Below are 21,328 nucleotides of genomic sequence, written 5' to 3' on the forward strand. Positions count from 1 at the left end.
TAACAACTTTTTCCAGCATGCATCAACGTTCATCCCGGTATTGAATTAAATTAAGTACACGCGGTGATGCAAAAATGTTCAACAATTATTTCAATACAATTTTCTATTTTATATAATATTTTAGTATTTTTCCTATTTATGTTACAATCAAATTCACTAGAATGCAAGAACCACGCCGATTCCATCTTTCTTAATCTGATAGCCGCCTCATGTTCCTTTATCCTGGACTCCAGCCTTCTTCCACTATCTCCAATGTAATAATTTGGATTTCGATAAGTACAGTACATGACATTCTGTATACAACACCTGCAATCTTAAATTGATTTCTGGGCGTATTTGTATCTTCACTATTTATGATGCTGATCACATTTGACATCTTACTTTTTTGATTCGCAACTATGCATATAGAAAATTCTTTAAAGATCGGTTTATATTTTTCAAACATATTAGTAACATAAGGAAATTTTATATAAGAAATATTTTTTATCTCATTTTTAACATTAAATGTATAATTCAAATAAGAATTGTACCACTTACAAAGAGTATACTTAGGGTAATCATTTAACAAGAATTTTTTTAAAATTTGTTTTATTTCTATATCTATATTTTCTTGTAAAGTTGTTCCATTCAAAATCTTCCTTAATTCAATGATAAATACATTCTTTTTAGTCCCTATGGGACAATAAGATTTATAATTAATAGTTTTATTATTAAGTGCAAGCGCAAAGAGAAATCGCACGATATGTGAGTCGCGAATAATGGCGCTAGTGACAGGTGGCTCGTTGGTCTAGCAATGGTGAACTTAATTTTTGAAAAATTTAAAAATATCTCCGGGACGGAAATGAATCCACAAAAATGCAAGTGACTTTGGGTTGGTGCTTGGGAAAACCTCCCATCACACTATTTAGGATTTAACTGGTCCACGACATATATGAAAAGCTTGGGAATCCTGATAGGTAAAACCAGCAATGATCAATGGAACAAAAATATCGAAAAGGTGAGAAAGGCTTTCTACATCTGGAGAGGAAGAAACATCTCAATTACTGGTAAAGCTAAATTGGCAAATGCCAAACTTCTGAGCCCTTTTTGGTATCTTATTCACACTCAACCACTCCCCAAGAAAGCGGTGATACAAATCAATAGAATATGTGCCACTTTCATCTGGAGTTCAAACTTCGAACCGATAAGAAGAACGACATTATATAATAGCTTAGAAAACGGTAGTGCTGGCTTATTGGAGGTCTCCCTGAAAACATTAGTTCAGAGAATCAAAGTGATAAACAACCTGCACAAATACAGTATCTGGACAAGCTTAGCGAAAGCATTTCTCCAACCTCACATACCAAATATAATCATAACTACTGAGAAGATAAACAGAATAAAACCACCAACTATACTGCTCGAAATGGTGCGATGCTACAAAACAATGAAGGAAAACTTCTCCGACGAAATCATCTTTACGTCAACACCAAAGGAGCTCTATAATAAAGTTATAGATAAACTTATTTCAAAACCCCAAAACCGTATACATCGAATCAATATGAAAAGTAAAAGCATAATTAAAATCGTTTCAAAATTAAATATCCCTGGTAAAGCGAAAACCATCTTTTGGAAACTTCATCATAACTGCCTACAGACAAACGAATGGAGAAAGCAAAAAAAACTAACAAAGTGTACAGACTGCCCCATATGCTACAACAAGGAAACGCTTCAACACGCAATTCTGGAGTGCAAACACACAAACCTACTTTGGGCAACATTAAGTAACAAATGTTCGCTAACAAGAACGCACAATATAGAAGACATCAAATGGTCTTGTGAGTATACTGAGACGAAACATCAACTAATCATCTTGATCATCGCGGTCAATGCAATCTGGACAAGCAGGAATTTATCCTATTACAAAAAGACAAACGAATTAATCACCCTGTCCATTTTCAAAAACCTAATGGAAAATCAACAACTGCTGGAGTACAAGAACCAGAACTTTACGAATATTGAAAAAGAGAACTGGATAGAGACTGGTCTCATTATTGAACGTAACGGTTCACAACAACTAAATCTGTAATGCTGTTGTAAACTATTCCTATTGTAACTATTTTATAACTTGTTCATATAAGAACAAATTGGAAATGTATATATAATTATTTTTCTGATAATAAATTTCTTTTTTTGGAGGAAAAAAAAGGCTCGTTGGTCTAGCGGTATGATTCTCGCTTTGGATGTGAGAGGTCCCGGGTTCAATTCCCGCATGAGCCCTCCGATTTATTTTGTTCAGCATAATAGCGGTAATTTCGAAAGACGTGCGTTACGTATAGAATTTCCTATTATTCGTTTTCTGCTAGGTACGATTTGCTCACGTGTAACGTAAAGGTTTCTTTTGTTTTTTACTGAAGAACGCGTGTGTACTGTTTGAGTAAAATATTGGTAGTCATTGAACGCGTGTGTACTGTTTGAGTAAAATATTGGTAGTCATTGAACGCGTGTGTACTGTTTGAGTAAAATATTGGTAGTCATTGAACGCGTGTGTACTGTTTGAGTAAAATATTGGTAGTCATTGAACGTGGCTTGTTGGTCTAGAGGTATGATTCTCGCTTAGGGTGCGAGAGGTCCCGGGTTCAATTCCCGGATGAGCCCTTAGCTTTTTGATGTCTGCAATGCAGAGAATTCACAGGATTGTATGGACAGATGAGATGAATCCTATATTAATAGAGTTGGTTCAGATGAACGAAAATGGGTGTGGACTACATCGATGAAGTCTATAACTGAGCTAGAAGTACGAACGAAATTGAAATAATGAGCATAATTGAAAGGAAATTTTTTAAAATTTAAACAAATTACTGTTGAGTAGATAAAGTTTGAAGCAAATTACATGATGCATGTAGCAAAGTCTATAGCATATGACATGGAAGAATATACATACTCGAATAAAATGCTCAGAGTTTTAAAACATTACTACTCAGACACCTTATACCTCTGAGAAATTATTAATTTAATTATGCAAACGTTTTCCACCTGTTCCACAGGTCATCTTCAAGCAATTTCTTATTTCTGGAATGTTATCTCGTGCAGGTTCGAATATATGTGCGCACGATATTTCAAAATTTTAAAAAAAAACCGTTGGAACATTCCATGTAAAATATAAAATATAAACAATAATAAAAACATTAATAAAATTGATTAAATAAACATATTGATCCGCTAAATAATAATTTAAGGGACGTAAACTAACATAATATATATCTATATTTTTATACGGGATGAGGATATGCTGTATGCTTGATTAAATGGGGTGTTTGTCAATCATGAATTTCCACGCAGTTGGCAAATTCGTTGCGTCTTTATAGTTCAAACATCTACCTGTTGTCCCTGATTTGTATATTTCAAATTTTTCCATGGTTAATGCTAACGATGGTGAGCGTACTTGTTGGATAACTTTGGCTTCATTCCAATTAATTACTGATCCCTCAGTTTGTGCCATTTTTGATAAGGTGGTAGTGCAGTGCCCTTTACTGATGTCATACATATGTTCTTTTAGTCTTTTGTTTAAGCCTCTGTTAGTGACTCCTATGTATTCTTTATTCAGGTCCAATTGATCATTTTCGTATGGGATTTTATAGACCCCAGAGCATTCATCCGCTTTTGTGCTATCTTTGTCGTTCCTGAGGGCACTGTAGATGGTGGGTGCGCGCTTATAAATCAGCTTTGCATTCTTACATTTGGCTATTTCCTTCATTATCGTGGACAATCCTTCTCTGTACGTGAATTTAGTTATTTCCCCGTTTGCATTCCCTTTCGGTTTCTTTTTATTAGGTGTTATGTAAGAGTTTATTAGGTTTTCGACTATTGACTTTTTAAATCCTAGGGTTGTTGCAATGGTTCTAATTCTATTCAACTCTTGTATTCTGTCATACACGTTGGAGCAATAGGCAAATGCTCTTCTAATAATGGCCCTAAACGCCGATAGTTTGTAAGTGGGCGGATCGTTTGATGTGGAGGGAATGTATAGTGGGTCATGCGTGGGTTTGATATATACTTTCGTAGATAAGGAACCTTTTTTAAATGTAACACTGATATCCAAAAAATGTACTTCTGTTGTGCTGAGCTGTTCCAGTTTTAGCATCAGGCCATGGTTATTCGAATTCATCGCATTCAAAAAATGTTGTATCTTTTCGTCTTTTTTCCATACAATTAGTATGTCGTCGACGTATCGTTTGTATAAAACGATATCATCTTTAAATGTTCTAATATTAGTTTGCTCCAACTTACGTATCACCAATTCACAAAGTAGCCCAGACATTGGGCTGCCCATGGGCACACCTTTCTTTTGCTTATAAATCTTGCCATCGAAAGCGAACACTGAATGGTAACATATTAGGTCAGCCAGTAGTTTCATGTCTTCGGGGTAGGCTGTTACCCTTGTGTCTAACGTGCTGAGGGTGTCCACCAAAGCTTGAAAACATGCATCCAGTTTAATTGATGGATATAGATTTTCGAAATCCATAACTGAAGCAATTTCTTCTTCTACTAAAGATATGTTTTGGAGATCGTTAACCACTTCTAAATAAAATTATTCAACTAGAGAATCAAATAAATGTACAAGACCGCAGTGTGCTTGTGGATATCAACGCGGGTGTTACCAAATTAACGGACAAACTACAACATAAATTAAGAATTAAGTATAAGAAAAAATTTAGTTGGTTATGTGCCAAGCAAATAAAGAAGATTACAAAGGAAAAGCCAGTTCCGTATATATTATGGCACCAGATATCGATTCCACCGGATATTAAAAGCGTACTAGAAAAAGGCCCCAACTATGCCCTGGACAATACCAAGGACTGGAAAAACACCATGGCAGAAATTGAAAGAGGAATCAGAGGCATGGAAGAAGGGAACAAAGACTATTTTCGTTGGAAAACAACCCTTAAGAGCATGAACCAAAGACCAAGGCAAACAGAGGTGAAACAAATTAAGCGCACGAAACGGTGGTTGGCCGACAACAACTTAATATTGACACGAGCAGACAAAAGCAAACATTTAGTAATAATGGATAAGCGACATTATGTCAACACACTGGAAGAATATATAAGAAATACAGAATGCGAAAGGGTGGATCAAAATATAATTGATAACCTAGACAGGAAGGTCAAAAAATTACAGAAATCACCAATCACCAAAATACTTTCATTTCTCAAAGGAACAAGTGTAACAGGCCCAAGTGTACCGAGACTCTTCGGATTCGCTAAAACGCATAAAGATAAAAAGCAGATTAGACCAGTGGTTGAAAAGCACAAAGGACCAACTTACAAACTAGAAAAGAACCTACATAGATATTTGTCCGAGCACATTGAGAATAACCAATATGTCACAAAGAACCCGTTGAACGTGGTTAACGATCTCCAAAACATATCTTTAGTAGAAGAAGAAATTGCTTCAGTTATGGATTTCGAAAATCTATATCCATCAATTAAACTGGATGCATGTTTTCAAGCTTTGGTGGACACCCTCAGCACGTTAGACACAAGGGTAACAGCCTACCCCGAAGACATGAAACTACTGGCTGACCTAATATGTTACCATTCAGTGTTCGCTTTCGATGGCAAGATTTATAAGCAAAAGAAAGGTGTGCCCATGGGCAGCCCAATGTCTGGGCTACTTTGTGAATTGGTGATACGTAAGTTGGAGCAAACTACTATTAGAACATTTAAAGATGATATCGTTTTATACAAACGATACGTCGACGACATACTAATTGTATGGAAAAAAGACGAAAAGATACAACATTTTTTGAATGCGATGAATTCGAATAACCATGGCCTGATGCTAAAACTGGAACAGCTCAGCACAACAGAAGTACATTTTTTGGATATCAGTGTTACATTTAAAGAAGGTTCCTTATCTACGAAAGTATATATCAAACCCACGCATGACCCACTATACATTCCCTCCACATCAAACGATCCGCCCACTTACAAACTATCGGCGTTTAGGGCCATTATTAGAAGAGCATTTGCCTATTGCTCCAACGTGTATGACAGAATACAAGAGTTGAATAGAATTAGAACCATTGCAAAAACCCTAGGATTTAAAAAGTCAATAGTCGAAAACCTAATAAACTCTTACATAACACCTAATAAAAAGAAACCGAAAGGGAATGCAAACGGGGAAATAACTAAATTCACGTACAGAGAAGGATTGTCCACGATAATGAAGGAAATAGCCAAATGTAAGAATGCAAAGCTGATTTATAAGCGCGCACCCACCATCTACAGTGCCCTCAGGAACGACAAAGATAGCACAAAAGCGGATGAATGCTCTGGGGTCTATAAAATCCCATACGAAAATGATCAATTGGACCTGAATAAAGAATACATAGGAGTCACTAACAGAGGCTTAAACAAAAGACTAAAAGAACATATGTATGACATCAGTAAAGGGCACTGCACTACCACCTTATCAAAAATGGCACAAACTGAGGGATCAGTAATTAATTGGAATGAAGCCAAAGTTATCCAACAAGTACGCTCACCATCGTTAGCATTAACCATGGAAAAATTTGAAATATACAAATCAGGGACAACAGGTAGATGTTTGAACTATAAAGACGCAACGAATTTGCCAACTGCGTGGAAATTCATGATTGACAAACACCCCATTTAATCAAGCATACAGCATATCCTCATCCCGTATAAAAATATAGATATATATTATGTTAGTTTACGTCCCTTAAATTATTATTTAGCGGATCAATATGTTTATTTAATCAATTTTATTAATGTTTTTATTATTGTTTATATTTTATATTTTACATGGAATGTTCCAACGGTTTTTTTTTAAATTTTGAAATATCGTGCGCATATATATTCGAACCTGCACGAGATAACATTCCAGAAGTAAGAAATTGCTTGAAGATGACCTGTGGAACAGGTGGAAAACGTTTGCATAATTAAATTAATAATTTCTCAGAGGTATAAGGTGTCTGAGTAGTAATGAATATACATACATTTATGAACAACGAAATCTGTGTAATGAAACGAATTATATACGGAGAGAGGCTTTATGAAAATTATATTTTAATGTATTCTACATTACTTTTACTTACGAACACATTCCACGCAGTAATTTCGTAATTCGACAGAATGCAGTAAAAAGATCAGTATTATTATTGATTCTTAATATCGACTGTATTAATTCACATATTAATCTATTTAAGCTCCGATTTCCGTAGTCGTTTATAATAATTAGAGGAACAGATCCAGCAGACACTTATTAGTAACGATGCATATCTATAAAGCCATTTTTTTTATCTGTAAGGAACATCCACGAATACATCTTTAGCTTAAAAAGTTCAAGTAATTGAAAGAGCAGAAAATAAATTAAAGAAAAAATACCGCCGAACACTTAGAGAATCGATTGGAGACAACAGGGATGGTCAAGTAAACTGGCTTATAGTGTCGCACTTAAGGAGTTGTAATTCGACAAAAGGCGACTTTGTGCCACTTAACACTGCGATATTAATTCTGATTTGACAATTTACTATATCTATTTATTGTCAGCAGGATCGAGCTTAGTCAATATGGCGCCTTTATCAAGAGACGCTACTAAAATCTGTCACCGATGCTCATGCATAATTTGTCATTCATTAGTGACAAAAAATTTAAACATTTATTTTTTGTTTTACTATATCCGGAAACACAACTACGCAAGTAGTAAAGTTTTGAAATAATGTAAGAGTGCTTTTAAGCACATTTGGGCTCTATTTTCATCCTCCGTATTATTGTGAAATTTCTCGCACTATCTAGAATTTTTACACTTAGTTGTTAATTGATTCATTCCCCTCTCTATCATCGCGAAAAGGGGAAAACAAACGAGCATCTCCACTTTCACTATGACGACTTAGGTGTCCGGGAAATTTCCTCCCCTTTCCCTAAGGCTCCCCTGGAGATAACCTCCGTCGCCCAACCCTTCTACTATCCAATCATAGTATCACATCCGAGTCCCGCGATGGAGAATAGAGAAAGGGTCACTTTGTTAAGAGGTTCGAATTAAACTTTTCCCTTGTGACTAAGTCTATGATTCACCTAAAACTAACAATTTGCATATAAGTCTCAACACCTTTTCTAACCTTCTGACCTTTCCATCTGGTGACATGAGAAAACATAACGTCCTATCTGGGACTGTTTATATCAATAATTCTTAGTCACCCATACCCACATCACCTGATAGATGAGTCAGCCTCTGCAAGAGACTGATATAAAAAGGGGTTCAGATCGGGGACTCAGGGCGGACATCAACAGTGGCCTAACGACGGCGGACACCAAGAAGCGGCCATAGACAGAAGACCCGTCCCGCCTCAACGATCACCTTCGGCCCAACTCCGCCATAACCTCAGACAGGCCACCTCCGCCTCAGCTCGACCAGCCGGTGTCTACACATCCACCGCATAACCTGGGAGCTATGCATGGCTAAAGGCATTCGATTAAAATGATTATTGTAAACTCTCTCTCTTATAGTTATGTAAGGTCGCCGACTTCCAGGGGAAAACAGTTAATCACGCATCAGGAAAACCTAGGGTCGAAATCGTATGTGGGTGGTGGCGGTAGGAGACAAAGATAACAAGTGTCTTACACAAAACCGTTTATTCTAACAACTAAGTTAACTTACATAATACTGTTACACAATGCGATCTAGATCGACTTGGTGACAATGGTTTCGGGTTGTCCGTGTTCGGCTGCAGTCCGTGTTTCGAAGATACGTGCCCGGGACTTGGATGGCGAAAGGTCTGCTGCACTGGACGGGAGGCTTGGATGGTGTGGTCAGCTGGCGAACGTAGGTCCTGGCATCCGTGAGGTGACAATGGTCCAGAGGAGAACTGCCGCACTTTTCCCAAGAATGACCGAAGGAGGAGCGAACTCTTTGACCTTGCGACTCGGGAGTTTTATAAGATTCCCCCCCCCGAATCTCACCCTTTTGATTGATCATTTCTTTGTTTCTATGCGAAACCCGAGACCGATCTCGGTCGGGAGAGTTCCGAGAGGTGTTGACGAAGCCTTTGAAGTTTGTGCTCGTATTTTCCGCCGTTATGGCCCTCTCTCTGACGTTATGCCCCCAAGCGGTCTGCCAGACGTCTCTGTGGCCATTTACCCTCCTTTGTTTCTCGTTTCTGACACCTGGACAAAGCTCCCTCTCTTTCGGTTGACATCCCCTCGGTCGTTCATTATCGTGTCGCGTTTGTTTTAAGATAAGTTTTAGGAAAGTTTCTTTCGTGTCTGGTTTACATCACCAACACTTGTTCCTGACCCGAGTTGCTCTTCGAAATTTCCCGACTTTGGAACTTTATAATTATTCACCATTTTTACGCGGTTTTGTGACCCTTACAGTTAAAATAGATCATAGAATTAACGCGCATTATTATACGATTAGCCGACCCGCGCTAGTATTGTCGTGACGCGCCGATTGGACACGTTCATTACAGTGGCGATACATCTTATTAAACGTAAATATTATTTGCATAGACGTGGAGTGACTGAAAAGCAAACATTAAAAGTAAAGCCTCACAAATAAAAAAAAATCAACGTTTCAAACAGGAGGTGGGCCTTCGGTTAATCAAAAATTAACTGAAGTTGAAGAAAGAGTATTAAATTTAATCGGTGTTACTGCTGTCCCCTCTCTCCAATTGCTCGTGAAGTAAAACCATTCTTACACGAAAAGACGCCATGTTGTTTTCACTTTCGTTACGTTCCTAACGGCAGTTCGAGAGTGACCGATAACAAAAGCTTAGTTATCGCACGTGGCTATCGGAACCGAAAACGAAACGTACGGCTCGGAATAGCATTTTCACGATTGATTAAACGCGAATCACGTGGTTCTGATAGAAACTGGTTTTTATCGTATTCGTTAGCTTAACGATACTACTCAGAATAGGTCCCCTGGATAGAATCATTGTAAGCGTTTCGGTGTGTAGCAGCTAATCCCCGAGGTTGGTGCTCTGTAAAGCGCATGCGCAAATGCCTGTAATTGGCTGTTTTACACCATTCAGTTCTGGCCGTGTAAGCTGTCCCGTAAGCGCTTCCATTCCACCACTGATAATTGAATATACAATAGAAATCTTATCGTTTTTTTCACATGTAGTATAGAAATTTGTAATAAGATATATAATGCGGTTATAATAAAATATTAATTTTAACTAAAGTAGGGTAAAATATGAAAATAATCGCACAATATGTATTTATATTTTAGAAAATACAAGGGAAGCGGCGCTTCCACCGCTTCCAGTGACGGCACACCACTGGTTCATTATTATTATATCGGTAGATTTTACGATTTTCGCTAGATTTTAATTTAAAGTATAACTTAGATCATAATTCGCTAAACTAATGTTTATCGCTACGTTTGTTTATCTTTTGGTTTGTATATAGTATGTATTTGCGTCTTAATAAATAATCATATTGTGTATTTAAAACCTGTCTCCTCCCTGACTACGGACACCTGGACACTTGGCTTCCCCACTTACCCCTCTTTATTACCACTCGGAAAATCGCCATCCAGTGACGCAGTGACAGATCTCACCGATTAGAGGGGCCGAAAGCACGCAGCTTTCACCCCCGGTTCTCACATTATTAATACCCTCTTTATATTCAACCATATCGGCAATGTTTCTTTTTTTAGAAAAATTTCTCTCCTGTCATCTGGCTTACCAGACAAAACATCATGATATATAAACCACTGTCAAGTATTTGAAACTGTATGAAGACAAACTAATATCGAATTTTTCAAATACTGCGTAACAATACGGTCATTTTGAAACGAAAAACAAAATTAATAATTCATATCATTCACTTGAAAATGTAATAATTATTTCGATGATTGTTTGATACTTATTATTAAACAAACAATGAAGACGATTTCGTGTAATGTAAAAGCTTCCATTCCAGAATCGATCGTTTAGAATGTTTCGATGTGAGATTTCCATTTGTATGATTTCATAGAATAGTTGAGTGCCCGGGAGCACACCTTCGTCCGATATGAAACCCGGGGTTTCGAATCCAAGACTTGTTGATACAGTTACGTGCTTGACACGACGTTGATTAGTATAGGATTGGTGACGGCCGGATGGCCGAGCGGTAAAGGTGGCAGCCTACCGCTCTGGGGGACCCGGGATCGAATCCGAACGGGTCGAATAATCCCCAGGAATTTTTCGGGGGGTGGTCCGTTCGGATATGTCGGGCCCCGTCCCTCACCACCCGGTCGCCCCATTGTGGGCCCGGCCGAACCCATAATGGGCCTACTAAAAGAGGCCCTCTTAGTGCCCACAGGGCGGAAAGAGTTAAAAAAAAAAAAAAAAAAAAAAAAAAAAGTATAGGATTGGTAGGTACTTACCAGTGTAGTGATTAATCACTATTGTAGTTGTATGTACTGTACATATATATATATGGGAGTTCCGCTGTCCGTATCGGAAGTCAAGATGTCGTCGCGCGTGTTAATTGTTTCCGCGTTGTCATATCACTCTTTTGCCGGGTACCTGTAAGTGCAGTTAGGATTGGTCGGCTCTTACCACGTGATGTAGCCGTAACCCGGATGGCGGGGAATATAAATGGAGACGCTCCGTGTGTGGAGCCATGAGACAGTTTTATAAGTTCGTTGTCGAAAGAGGGCGCGAAATTCGACTGCCATATTGGTGTTTTTTTCCTCGCTCCTTCATTTCCAGCGATTTTCCACTTGTTTTCCAGCTTTTCTGTCGGCTGTGCTACAGTCCTTTATCCTTATAGTCTTCGGCCTTTTTTGCTGTTCTTTCTTTGCCCAGGTAGGAGTTTTACTTTTCAGATTCTTCTCCTGGAGTGGCTTCTCCTCCGGGCCCTAAGATGGCGTCGCCCTCCCGTGGAAGCCATCAGCAGCCACCGCCGGGATCGGGGTGAGCTTGCCTACCAAAGAATTACGATTTATTTCTCCCTTGTCTGAATTGGAGAAATATCACTCCATCTGTCTGTCCCTCCCCACAGACCAGCTCTACACGGTCTTCTTGGAAGGACAGGGACCACTCCGTCGCCTTCGGCCTGCCGATCTTCATGTGGCTCTGAAACCGCATTTTCCCCAATCGGACAGGCTTTTTTAACTCTTTCCACCCTGTGGGCACTAAGAGGGCCTCTTATAGCAAGCCCATTATGGGTTCGGCCAGACCCACAGTGGGGCAGCCGGGTGGTGAGGGACGGGGACCGACATATTTGGACGCACCACCCCCGAAAAATTCCTGGGGATTTTTCGACCCGTCTGGATTCGATCCCGGGTCCCCCAGAGCGGTAGGCTGCCACCTTGACCGCTCGTCCATCCGGCCTAATCGGACAGGCTGCAAGACGTCCGTTACTCCCGAAGCGGCTTTCTCATTATCAAAACCCGGAACCATGAGGCCGCAGAGGCAGCTCTCAACATTCCCGCCATAGCCGGGATTCTAGTCCATGGTCGTTTGGCCCCGGACTGCGCCATTACGGTCTATCTCCTACGTGGGGTGGACCCTTCTATTAAACTTCGGGAAATCTACGATATCCTCTCGGCCTCCTCTCCCCCGGTCACAGAGGTACGCTGATTTACGCATCAGGACAGAGACATCGTTGTGCCTAGTCCAACCGTTTATTTCTTGGTGGCCAGTGCCTCCCCACTGGAGTCTGTCACCATTTATTACCAGCGTTACCGCTGCGAGCGGTTCATTCCTCACCCGCGTCAGTGTGACCGCTGTTTAAACTTCGGTCACGCGTCCAATACGTGCCGTGGCAGTCGTAAATGTATAACTTGCAGGGCCGATCACGACCTGGCTGAATGCACTGCTACAGCAGCCGGCTGTGTGAATTGCGGAGGGGATCACACAGCAAATTCTCCCCGCTGCCCGACCTATCAACGAGAGGCACGCTTGCTGAAACTTAGCATCACCCAATGCTGTTCATATCTAGACACGAAACGTTCACAGGGACGCGAAACCCCAACGACATACGCTAAGGTCGTGTCAATTCCTCGTTCTCTCCCGCCAGAGACGACCGCTCGCCACCCCTCTCGGCGGGATAAGCGATCCATTCCCTTCACACCTGGGCAAACAGCCGATATTTCGACCTTGTCAAAACGCATTTTCCAGTTGGAATCAGTGGTTGAGGCATTACGCTCGGAACTAAGCAAGCTTCGCATGATTACCCAGTCAATCTCGCTTAACTTATCCCAGGATTTCCACCGGCCTATACGTGAATTAAATCCAGACAGGGAATCTGCCACACCCACGACAACTAAACATCCCTCCCACCCAACGGATCCTTTGACCTCAGCCCAACTTCCAAAGAAAAAGAAAAGCCTTAAATTTCGCCCTGCCGAATTATCGGCGGCATCTGACTCCGACGGCCTGCCCTCAGATATGGATCTCACATGCTCCACGAGAATGAGTTCACTAGACGACCCCTGCACAGCCTCACCAGTAGAGCAGGCTAAACTTCGCCGTCGCCAGTCCACAACCTCCAACCAAAATGTCTAATTTCTCTAGCAACTTGCACTACTTCCATTTGGTGCACTGGAATGCAAGAGGTCTTTGATCCAAACGCGACCTCCTTCTAGCAGCGTCGTGGCTCCATAACGCAGACGTCCTCCTGATACAGGAGACGTGGTTAACACCAGACGTAGTCTTTACCATTCCAGGGTTTACTCTGTTTCGCCAAGACCTCACCACTGCCCAGGGTGGGAGTCTCTTAACAGCGGTAGCCCGCCCGCCTTTTGCCCCCTGGTCCAAAGCTCATAGGCATCGAATCCCAAGAGACCCTGATTTACGTTTCACGGGCCCCCCTCTCTCTTGTTAACGTTTATTCTCCACACGGCGTCCAGCCAACTACCCCTCTGGACTCACTCTTGCAGGACGACCACTCCCCTCGTATTGTGTGTGGGGACTGGAACGCTCATCATCCCTATTGGGATAATGAGTGCAACCGCCCAGACGGCACTGGCTGCATCCTATTCGATTGGTTCCCATCAGTAAACTTATGCTACTGGAATTCGGGGGAGCCGACTTACTTCCATCCTAACGGCTCATCGGCCACTGACCTGACCTTCTGCTCCCCGGACTTATTGGGCCCTGCCTCGTGGCGCCCTTGCGCCGATACATTAACTAGCGACCATGCCCCGATCTCTATCACTCTATCCCCCCAGGCACCCCTAGCCCGACGACTGCTCCACGTTTTCATTGTACCACAAATTGGAGTCAATACTCCAACAATCTTGATTAGCTTTGGACCTCCAGGGATTCACATCCCACCTCTTACTACTCTTTCGTCGATAACATCCACGAAACTATTAACGCTAACACGACAATTCGCTCTATTCCTTCCTCGGGTACACCGCCGTGGTGGACCCCTAAATGCAACCGCATAAGAGCGCAAAAACGTCGTGCATCGTACTCCTGGTGGGACAAATATAAACAATTACAGGCGAAATTCCGTCAGAAGACCCGCCAGGCTCGCCGGGAGTGGTGGGGTCATCTGTGTGCCTCTCCCCCTCCCAGTCTACGCTCTACCGCATCTTCCGCCGGCTGAGGTCACCTCCGACGATCACGGACACCCAACATATAATCCAAACCCAAACAACAGACACTCTCCTCAGTCCTATACAGCAGGCAGAAGCCTTTGCATCCTTCTTTGGGCATGCTCGTCCAAAAGGCACTTTTGCTCCTCTCAACGAACCCTGGTCAGGGTCTCCTATGTGCAACGATTCCCCCTTCCACTTTCTTGAACTCCGCCGTGCTTTGCACCGGCTTCGATACACAACTCCGGGCCCTTACGGCGTGAATGCTCAAGCTCTACAAACCCTCCCTAATGTGGGCCTCTCAGTCCTCCTTGATCTCTTGAACAACCTCTGGGCAACAGGGTCCTGCCCCCCCAACTGGTTAATCTCCACAATTATCCCGATCATTAAACCGGGTCGTCCAGCGACGATATGCGCCTCGTACAGGCCTATCTCTCTTACATCACATGTCGCTAAATTATTCAAATGTATGATCCTGTACCGCATTCATAATTTGGCCTCTCACTCTAACATCTTTCACAACCATCATTTTGGCTTTCTCCCCTACCGGGGGTAGAAGAGGCCCTAATCACGTTACATCATCATATTGCTGTGGCTCGGGCTAGAAGGCACTGGGTTTATCTGGATGCACTCGATTTAGAAGGAGCATACGACTCCATGTGTCAAGAGGAGCTCTTGGCGAAATTGGAGAATTTAGGTATGGGAGGGAGACTCTTGTCCTGGCTTAAATCGATCCTTTTACATCGTCTCTTTCGAGTCCACTGGCGTGGCATGCTGTCCTCTCCCCACGCCTATATCCAAGGTGTCCCGCAGGGAAGCGTTCTCGCCCCCGTCTTGTTCACATTCTACATGGCGGACCTCTGGACAGTTCTCCCTTCCAACGTCACCGCCGTTCTGTACGCGGACGACCTTTACATCCTGACTTCTAGCACTAGACCCTCTCAAGCTGCCCGCAACGCTCAAATAGCCCTTGACCACCTCGAACACTGGGCAGACTCATGGAGTTTATCTTTTTCAGCCGCTAAAAGTGCCACTGTCGATTTTTCTTCTAAACATCATAGTCCACCACTAACTTTGTCCCTTCGCCCGGGAAACATTTTCCAGCGTCTTTCTCTCCGTATCCTCGGTGTTCACTTTTCACATTCTTTCACTTGGCACACTCACGAAACTTTCTTGAGAACGAAAGTGACACGTGCTGGTTTCCTCCTTAAATTCTTCGCCTCTCGCCGTAATGGCGCCAGGAGGGCCGACTTTCTGTGCTTAGTGTATACCGTCTTGAGTCCGATGGTGGAATTCGGAGCCCCTCTTCTGGACGGGGCTCCCCCAACTACTATCCGCCGTATCGAAAAACCCATTCACGAAGCTCTTCGCACTGCCTTGTGGGTGCCCAAGTCTATACCGCTTCTTTCATTATACGCTGAGTCCGGCTCTATTCCACTCCAGTCCAGACTGCGCCAGAGGGTCATATCGCATGCCATCACTCACCTCTCGAGAGGCCATTATAGCCCTCTACACATGATCTTCCACACTGCCTCTAGTCTAGACTATTACCGCTGGCGCCCTTTCCAGAGCCCTCATGCTTCCAGAGTTCTCTCCCAGATCCATCAGGAGGGCCTTCGTATCTCTCACCTCTACCATCAGAGGCATGTGCCCCCGAGCTCTGTAAGCGTCGCTACTCACATATGTCTAGACAACTTCCCGAACTCTTCCAGCGAACCTCCAGCTGCCTTAAGTGCTCGGTTCGACGAATTACAAGCAACCACCTGGCGGGGTTGGTCTCACATTGGAGCCAATGCCTGAAAATTCCACTTACGGACGGCGTTCGGCGTGGTTGTTCCGGCCCACACCATCAAGGAAACATGGTCACCACTCCAACTGCAGCGTCTTTGGCGCGGAAGCTCTTGGTATTCAACGGGCTGTTCACATCAGCGCCCGTCTTAACAGTCCGACAGCCATCCTTTCAGACGATAAATCTGTTCTCCAGGCTGTCGCCAATGTCAGTTTTTCTTCCCCGGCGGTCATTATTGACCTTGCTGCCACAATCAGTACACATCCCACACCCCTTGAAATCAGATAGACTCCAGGTCACGTCGGTATCCATATTAACGAAGCTGCTGACCAGGCAGCGAGCAATAACACTCCCACCGGCTCCTGGTGGAGGCCTCTCATGGCACGTGACCTCATCCGTAATTTGCAGGAATCGATAATTCGTACTTACACTGACACCTGGTCCACTATTCTCCGGAGTAAAGGTCGCGACCATTTCCGTCCTTTCTCCCTTGGATCTATCATCACGCATTGTCACGTCACACTGAAACTCTATTGGCCCATCTTCGCACTGATACAGCCCCGTTGAACGGGTTTCTTTACTCTCGACGCCTGCGCGTCTCGCCTGATTGTCCGCACTGTGGCTTGTCTGAAACTTCTTCTCACTATTGGCTAGTTTGCCCGCAGTACGAGGGAGCCCGCCAAGAATTGGGTCGTTCCTTGACCTTGGACCTGTACATCGTTCGCAACTTAACTCCCATATACTCGGCACGAGCCAATCTTCTTTCCCCTCAACACATGGAGGCCTTGGAACGTTTTGTGTACCGATCTAACCGCTTCGCCTAATAACTAAGCGACAATGGCGTAGAGTGGGTGTCAGCCGCCCGGGGCGGAGGAAATTTTGCCGCCCCCTTATTTAGGTATTTTTACAAGATATTATTTATTGTGAAATTTTGCCGCCCCCTATAAGTGCCGCCCGGGGCGGGCCGCCCCTGCCGCCCCCACTACGCTACGCCACTGCTAAGCAGTGCGCCTCGGAGATAAAGCCAACAGGCTAGAGTCTCCATATTAACAAAAAAGAAGTGTGGAGCCATCTTTCTTTTTCGCTGACCGGATCGCAGACGGGACAGAAGAACGTTTGGACTTCGAGGAATTCATCAAGGAGTGTTTATGACCTCCTGGTGTCCACAGATGAGTACTCTGCAATTTAGCGTCATCGTACCTATTGTATATATATAAATATATATATATTTTTTCGCGTAGATCAATTTCGTCCGAACTTGTCGGGTATACTACTTGTAATAAGACTTAATTCATCTAATTCATGTCGCGATTCGGGGCAATTGTAATCGTATAACTGTAGACTTGTGTATCGACGATCCTAAGTTCATAAAGAATATATAGATATCGTAATTTGTAGTGAGTTTAAGTTTGTAAGATCCTTGACACACTTGCCATTTTATACGTCGGGGACATTTCGTTGATCCTCGATACTACACCAGTACCATAAATTCATCTGCTTCAGTCCGAATGCAGTGACAGGGCCTAGGCCTTGAAGTATCCTCATTTTATTCACCGCAAACCTCGGCGCCAGGTAAGGATATATAATTAAAGCATCAATCAGCACGAATTTCATCAATCGAAGATTCTACGATCTCGTCATTTCATTATAACTCATCCTTACACGATAGCATTCACAATTGAACCATTATGTAGTTTGTTGGTCGCATCCAATCATTTACATATCACGCTTCGTTACCGTAAACGACACTGTCACAACACGAACACTGCTTTTCAAAATCCAACGTCTATGTCCTCGTCCTGCGAAGCGGAAACGTCACGCGATGTTTTCGAGTGGCGGCTAAAGGGGCTCTGGTACACTGAATATACACACTCTTAATCTTCTCTGTGCAACTTTGTGAAGAGAGATATCAGGGATATTTGCAAAATGCTAAAACTTATACGGATGAAGATTTTTAAAGATATTTTCATTGAAAAGCACGGATGTTGTGTTTAAGCTGTTTCATAGGAATGAACGAATTATCCGATTATCAATAATTTCGACTTTGGGGTAAAAAACTGATGGTTGATTGCTTTGCTCTATTTTTATGGTAAACAGGAAAGGGGTTCTTCTTATTCCCTATTTACAAAAAATATGACGCTCAAAGTAACGAGCCGAAGACTCTTGCAGTGTAAATTTGTAATTTTGTTTCCTGTGACCGGGACCGCATTAATGCATGAGCATATCTACCGTGAGCTGAGACCTACCTTTTGAATAGTTTCATACCACTATTTTCCTTTTATATCCGTAACTGTATAATAACTTTTGAAATATGACCGGAGACATCGTATCTAGTTAGAAATCGTTTTAAAAATATTTTCTTTGTAAATAAAGTAGTTGTGGATTTTATTCCAACAACGCTAAATACAAATAAACTAGTAGCCCGGGACGCCCCTAGTGGAAGTTCTAGCAGCAGCGGTGTCATTAAAGCTTTGTTACACGGTCGACTATCTTACGTGAGGGATAATCGACCGTTCCCGAACACATTTATTGGTGAAACCAAGTTGAAAAAGTAAAGCTCAGCAAAAACATTAAAGTATAGGAAACTATTGAAAGTTGTGGCATAAGAATAGTTAATGCCACAACAAATTTGACAGTAAGACTCAACATGAGAATACAGTATACATTACACAGACTACAACTACAGGAAATTTTGAATGAAGCAAAGCCGCCATGATAATAAATAGAGAAATAATAAATTAATAAATCAAAATAAATTTCCGTATTTTAAACTGATTTGAAATATTCCAAGTCAGTTTAAAATATTGAAATTTATCTTAAAATTAATTTTTATTCTAGTTCTGTGCTCTTAATGAAGTACAAGAACCTTATGATTACCCAATGAAAAATTTCTAGATCGCTAATCCTATTTTTATCAAAATATTACTCACGTGTATATCGGAAGCAATTATTCTCAAGAAGTGAAGCAAAAAATCGTAAATCGCCCACTTACAACAAAGAAACTGAAACAATGGGAAAATATATTGTTGCCGATATTGTTGCGTTTCCGCGTGACAAAAATACCTGATTTTTTTAAAATTTTAATTCGATGCATATTTATTCATTTATTTCTGTCTTAATGATCCTTATTTATTAAAAAACTCTTTCTACCGTGTGGGAACTAAGAAGGGATCTTTTAGGAAGTCCACTATGGATTCAGCTAGGCCCAAAATGGGGCGCCCCTATTGGGCGTTCAAAGCATTCCGTTACAGATTACAGATGGGACCAATGGCTTATATATATAGATAACAATAACTCCACAATGAAGCAATGAAATTTTGAGATATAATTTATATATTTGAGAGATTTTTATAATTATTTTATTAATCTATTATATTAAATAATAAATAACGATTCATGCTTTATATGTTATATACCTTGAAAAATTTTATTTATTTCGTAATGGTTTGGTTTGAAATTAAGCAAATATTATTTTCCTAATAAGAATACGGTGAATTTATAGTAATATGTCTTATATATTAATAACGTGAAATAATTTTGTAAATTTATTAGGCGGAAAGAGTTAAAAAAAAAAAAAAAAAAAAAAAAAAAAAAAAAAAAAAAAGCACGCACACGGTGATAAAAGGGATTCCGTGCTGTAAAAAATTTACAAACTGCACTTCGAAGCGCGGAAAATGCCGATTCGATAAAAAGGCGCGGAGTGTGCAGAATTCGACTGTGCGGAACGAGAAAAAAAAAAAACGTACGAAGGTGTGCGACGAGAAGAATGTCCACTGGGGCAGACCTCGTGAATTTGCAGTCATAAGATCTTAGCAAATGCGAGTTTTCTCTTCTATGCCATTAACTAAGTATGTTGGAATTAAAGTAGGAGAGACGCTGGGAAATCGAAGACGTAAATTAATACATAGTTTTTCATACTTACGAAATAAAACTTTTGTTTCCTCTGTCTTTATAGCAAAATCCAAGAAATTCATCTCTTGTTGTTCGTCTTCACTTGTAAAATTTAAATCTTCATGTAGTCTATTCGCATAGTCTTCAATGTCTTTAGATGAAACTGTTTGAGAATCATATACTATTATCATGTCGTCTACATATCTTGCATAGTATTTAATACCTGTTAACTTGGAAATTCTTTCATCTATTGTAATCATGTAAATATCAGCTAATCTTGGTCCGATGACCGATCCCACGGCAATACCTTTTTTCTGTCCATAATACTCTAATGATAATTACTTTAAAATTTCCACAAATATAAATTCTATAAGTTTTATTACGTATTCAGCAAACCAGAATTTTCGCCACCGTCGCTCTCTTCCTATCTGCTTAGTATATACAAATTCTATTTAATTCTAAACCCACATTATTACAGTATTTCACATTTGAATTTTTAGTAAATATAAATACAGTATATGTAAGAGAGGCTGTTGCTTGATTTTGACGATAGCTGTAGTATGTTGTTTTACACGTGATAAAGGCATTTAAACGCCCAGTGTGCCTAATTGACACACAGAATTTTTAGAGCAATGTACAGGGTATAGAAAAGAAATGTTTGCTTGATTAAAGAAAAACTACTGCGCCAAGTGATAAATTTTATTAGACGAAAAAAAAGAGATAGGTGGAAGAATGAAAGACAAAAGATAGTGATAGCAGCACCCAGTATTCCCAGGTCGTCTCCGTCCCAAGTACTGACCAGGCCCGATGCTGTTTTTTTTTTTAACTCTTTTTGCCCTGTGGGCACTAAGAGGGCCTCTTTTTGCAAGCCATTATGGGTAGGCCAGGCCCACAATGGGGCGACCGGGTGGTGAGAGACGGGGCCCAACATATCCGGACGGACCATCCCCCGAAAAATTCCTGAAGATTTTTCGACCCGTCGGGATTCGAGCCCGGGTCGTTCAACGATGCGTCTCGTTACAATGTTTTCTATTTTATACAATATCTTAATATTATTTCTATTTATGATACAATTTTTATTTTTACAATGTTGATGCCACGGAG

The 21,328-nt window shown here is 41.4% G+C and overlaps 3 protein-coding genes and 2 non-coding genes across 5 annotated transcripts; 4 read left to right on the forward strand and 1 right to left on the reverse strand.

Moving 5' to 3' along the window:
* Positions 1–931: 931 nt before the first annotated feature.
* LOC136982399 (uncharacterized) lies at positions 932–2,068 on the forward strand. Its single transcript, XM_067278891.1, has one exon. The coding sequence runs from the start codon at positions 932–934 to the stop codon at positions 2,066–2,068; it is 1,137 nt and encodes a 378-aa protein (XP_067134992.1).
* Positions 2,069–2,187: 119 nt separating this feature from the next.
* Positions 2,188–2,259, forward strand: TRNAP-UGG (transfer RNA proline (anticodon UGG)). Its single transcript has one exon. It is a non-coding gene; the product is annotated as a tRNA-Pro (tRNA).
* Positions 2,260–2,565: 306 nt separating this feature from the next.
* TRNAP-AGG (transfer RNA proline (anticodon AGG)) lies at positions 2,566–2,637 on the forward strand. The gene has a single exon. It is a non-coding gene; the product is annotated as a tRNA-Pro (tRNA).
* Positions 2,638–3,283: 646 nt separating this feature from the next.
* Positions 3,284–4,504, reverse strand: LOC136982400 (uncharacterized). Its single transcript, XM_067278892.1, has one exon. It carries the CDS (start codon positions 4,502–4,504, stop codon positions 3,284–3,286), a length of 1,221 nt encoding a protein of 406 aa, XP_067134993.1.
* Positions 4,505–4,851: 347 nt separating this feature from the next.
* On the forward strand, positions 4,852–6,660 carry LOC136982401 (uncharacterized). Its single transcript, XM_067278893.1, has one exon. The coding sequence runs from the start codon at positions 4,852–4,854 to the stop codon at positions 6,658–6,660; it is 1,809 nt and encodes a 602-aa protein (XP_067134994.1).
* The last annotated feature ends 14,668 nt before the right edge of the window (positions 6,661–21,328 follow it).

The sequence above is a fragment of the Centruroides vittatus genome, unplaced genomic scaffold (genome assembly GCF_030686945.1).
Source record: "Centruroides vittatus isolate TY-2023 unplaced genomic scaffold, ASM3068694v2 contig_824, whole genome shotgun sequence".
NCBI classification, from domain to species: domain Eukaryota; kingdom Metazoa; phylum Arthropoda; class Arachnida; order Scorpiones; family Buthidae; genus Centruroides; species Centruroides vittatus.

Coding starts and splice junctions, on each gene's coding strand:
- LOC136982399 (XM_067278891.1), top strand. CDS start 932: ATGAAAAGCTTGGGAATCCTGATAGGTAAAACCAGCAATGATCAATGG.
- LOC136982400 (XM_067278892.1), bottom strand. CDS start 4,504: ATGGATTTCGAAAATCTATATCCATCAATTAAACTGGATGCATGTTTT.
- LOC136982401 (XM_067278893.1), top strand. CDS start 4,852: ATGGCAGAAATTGAAAGAGGAATCAGAGGCATGGAAGAAGGGAACAAA.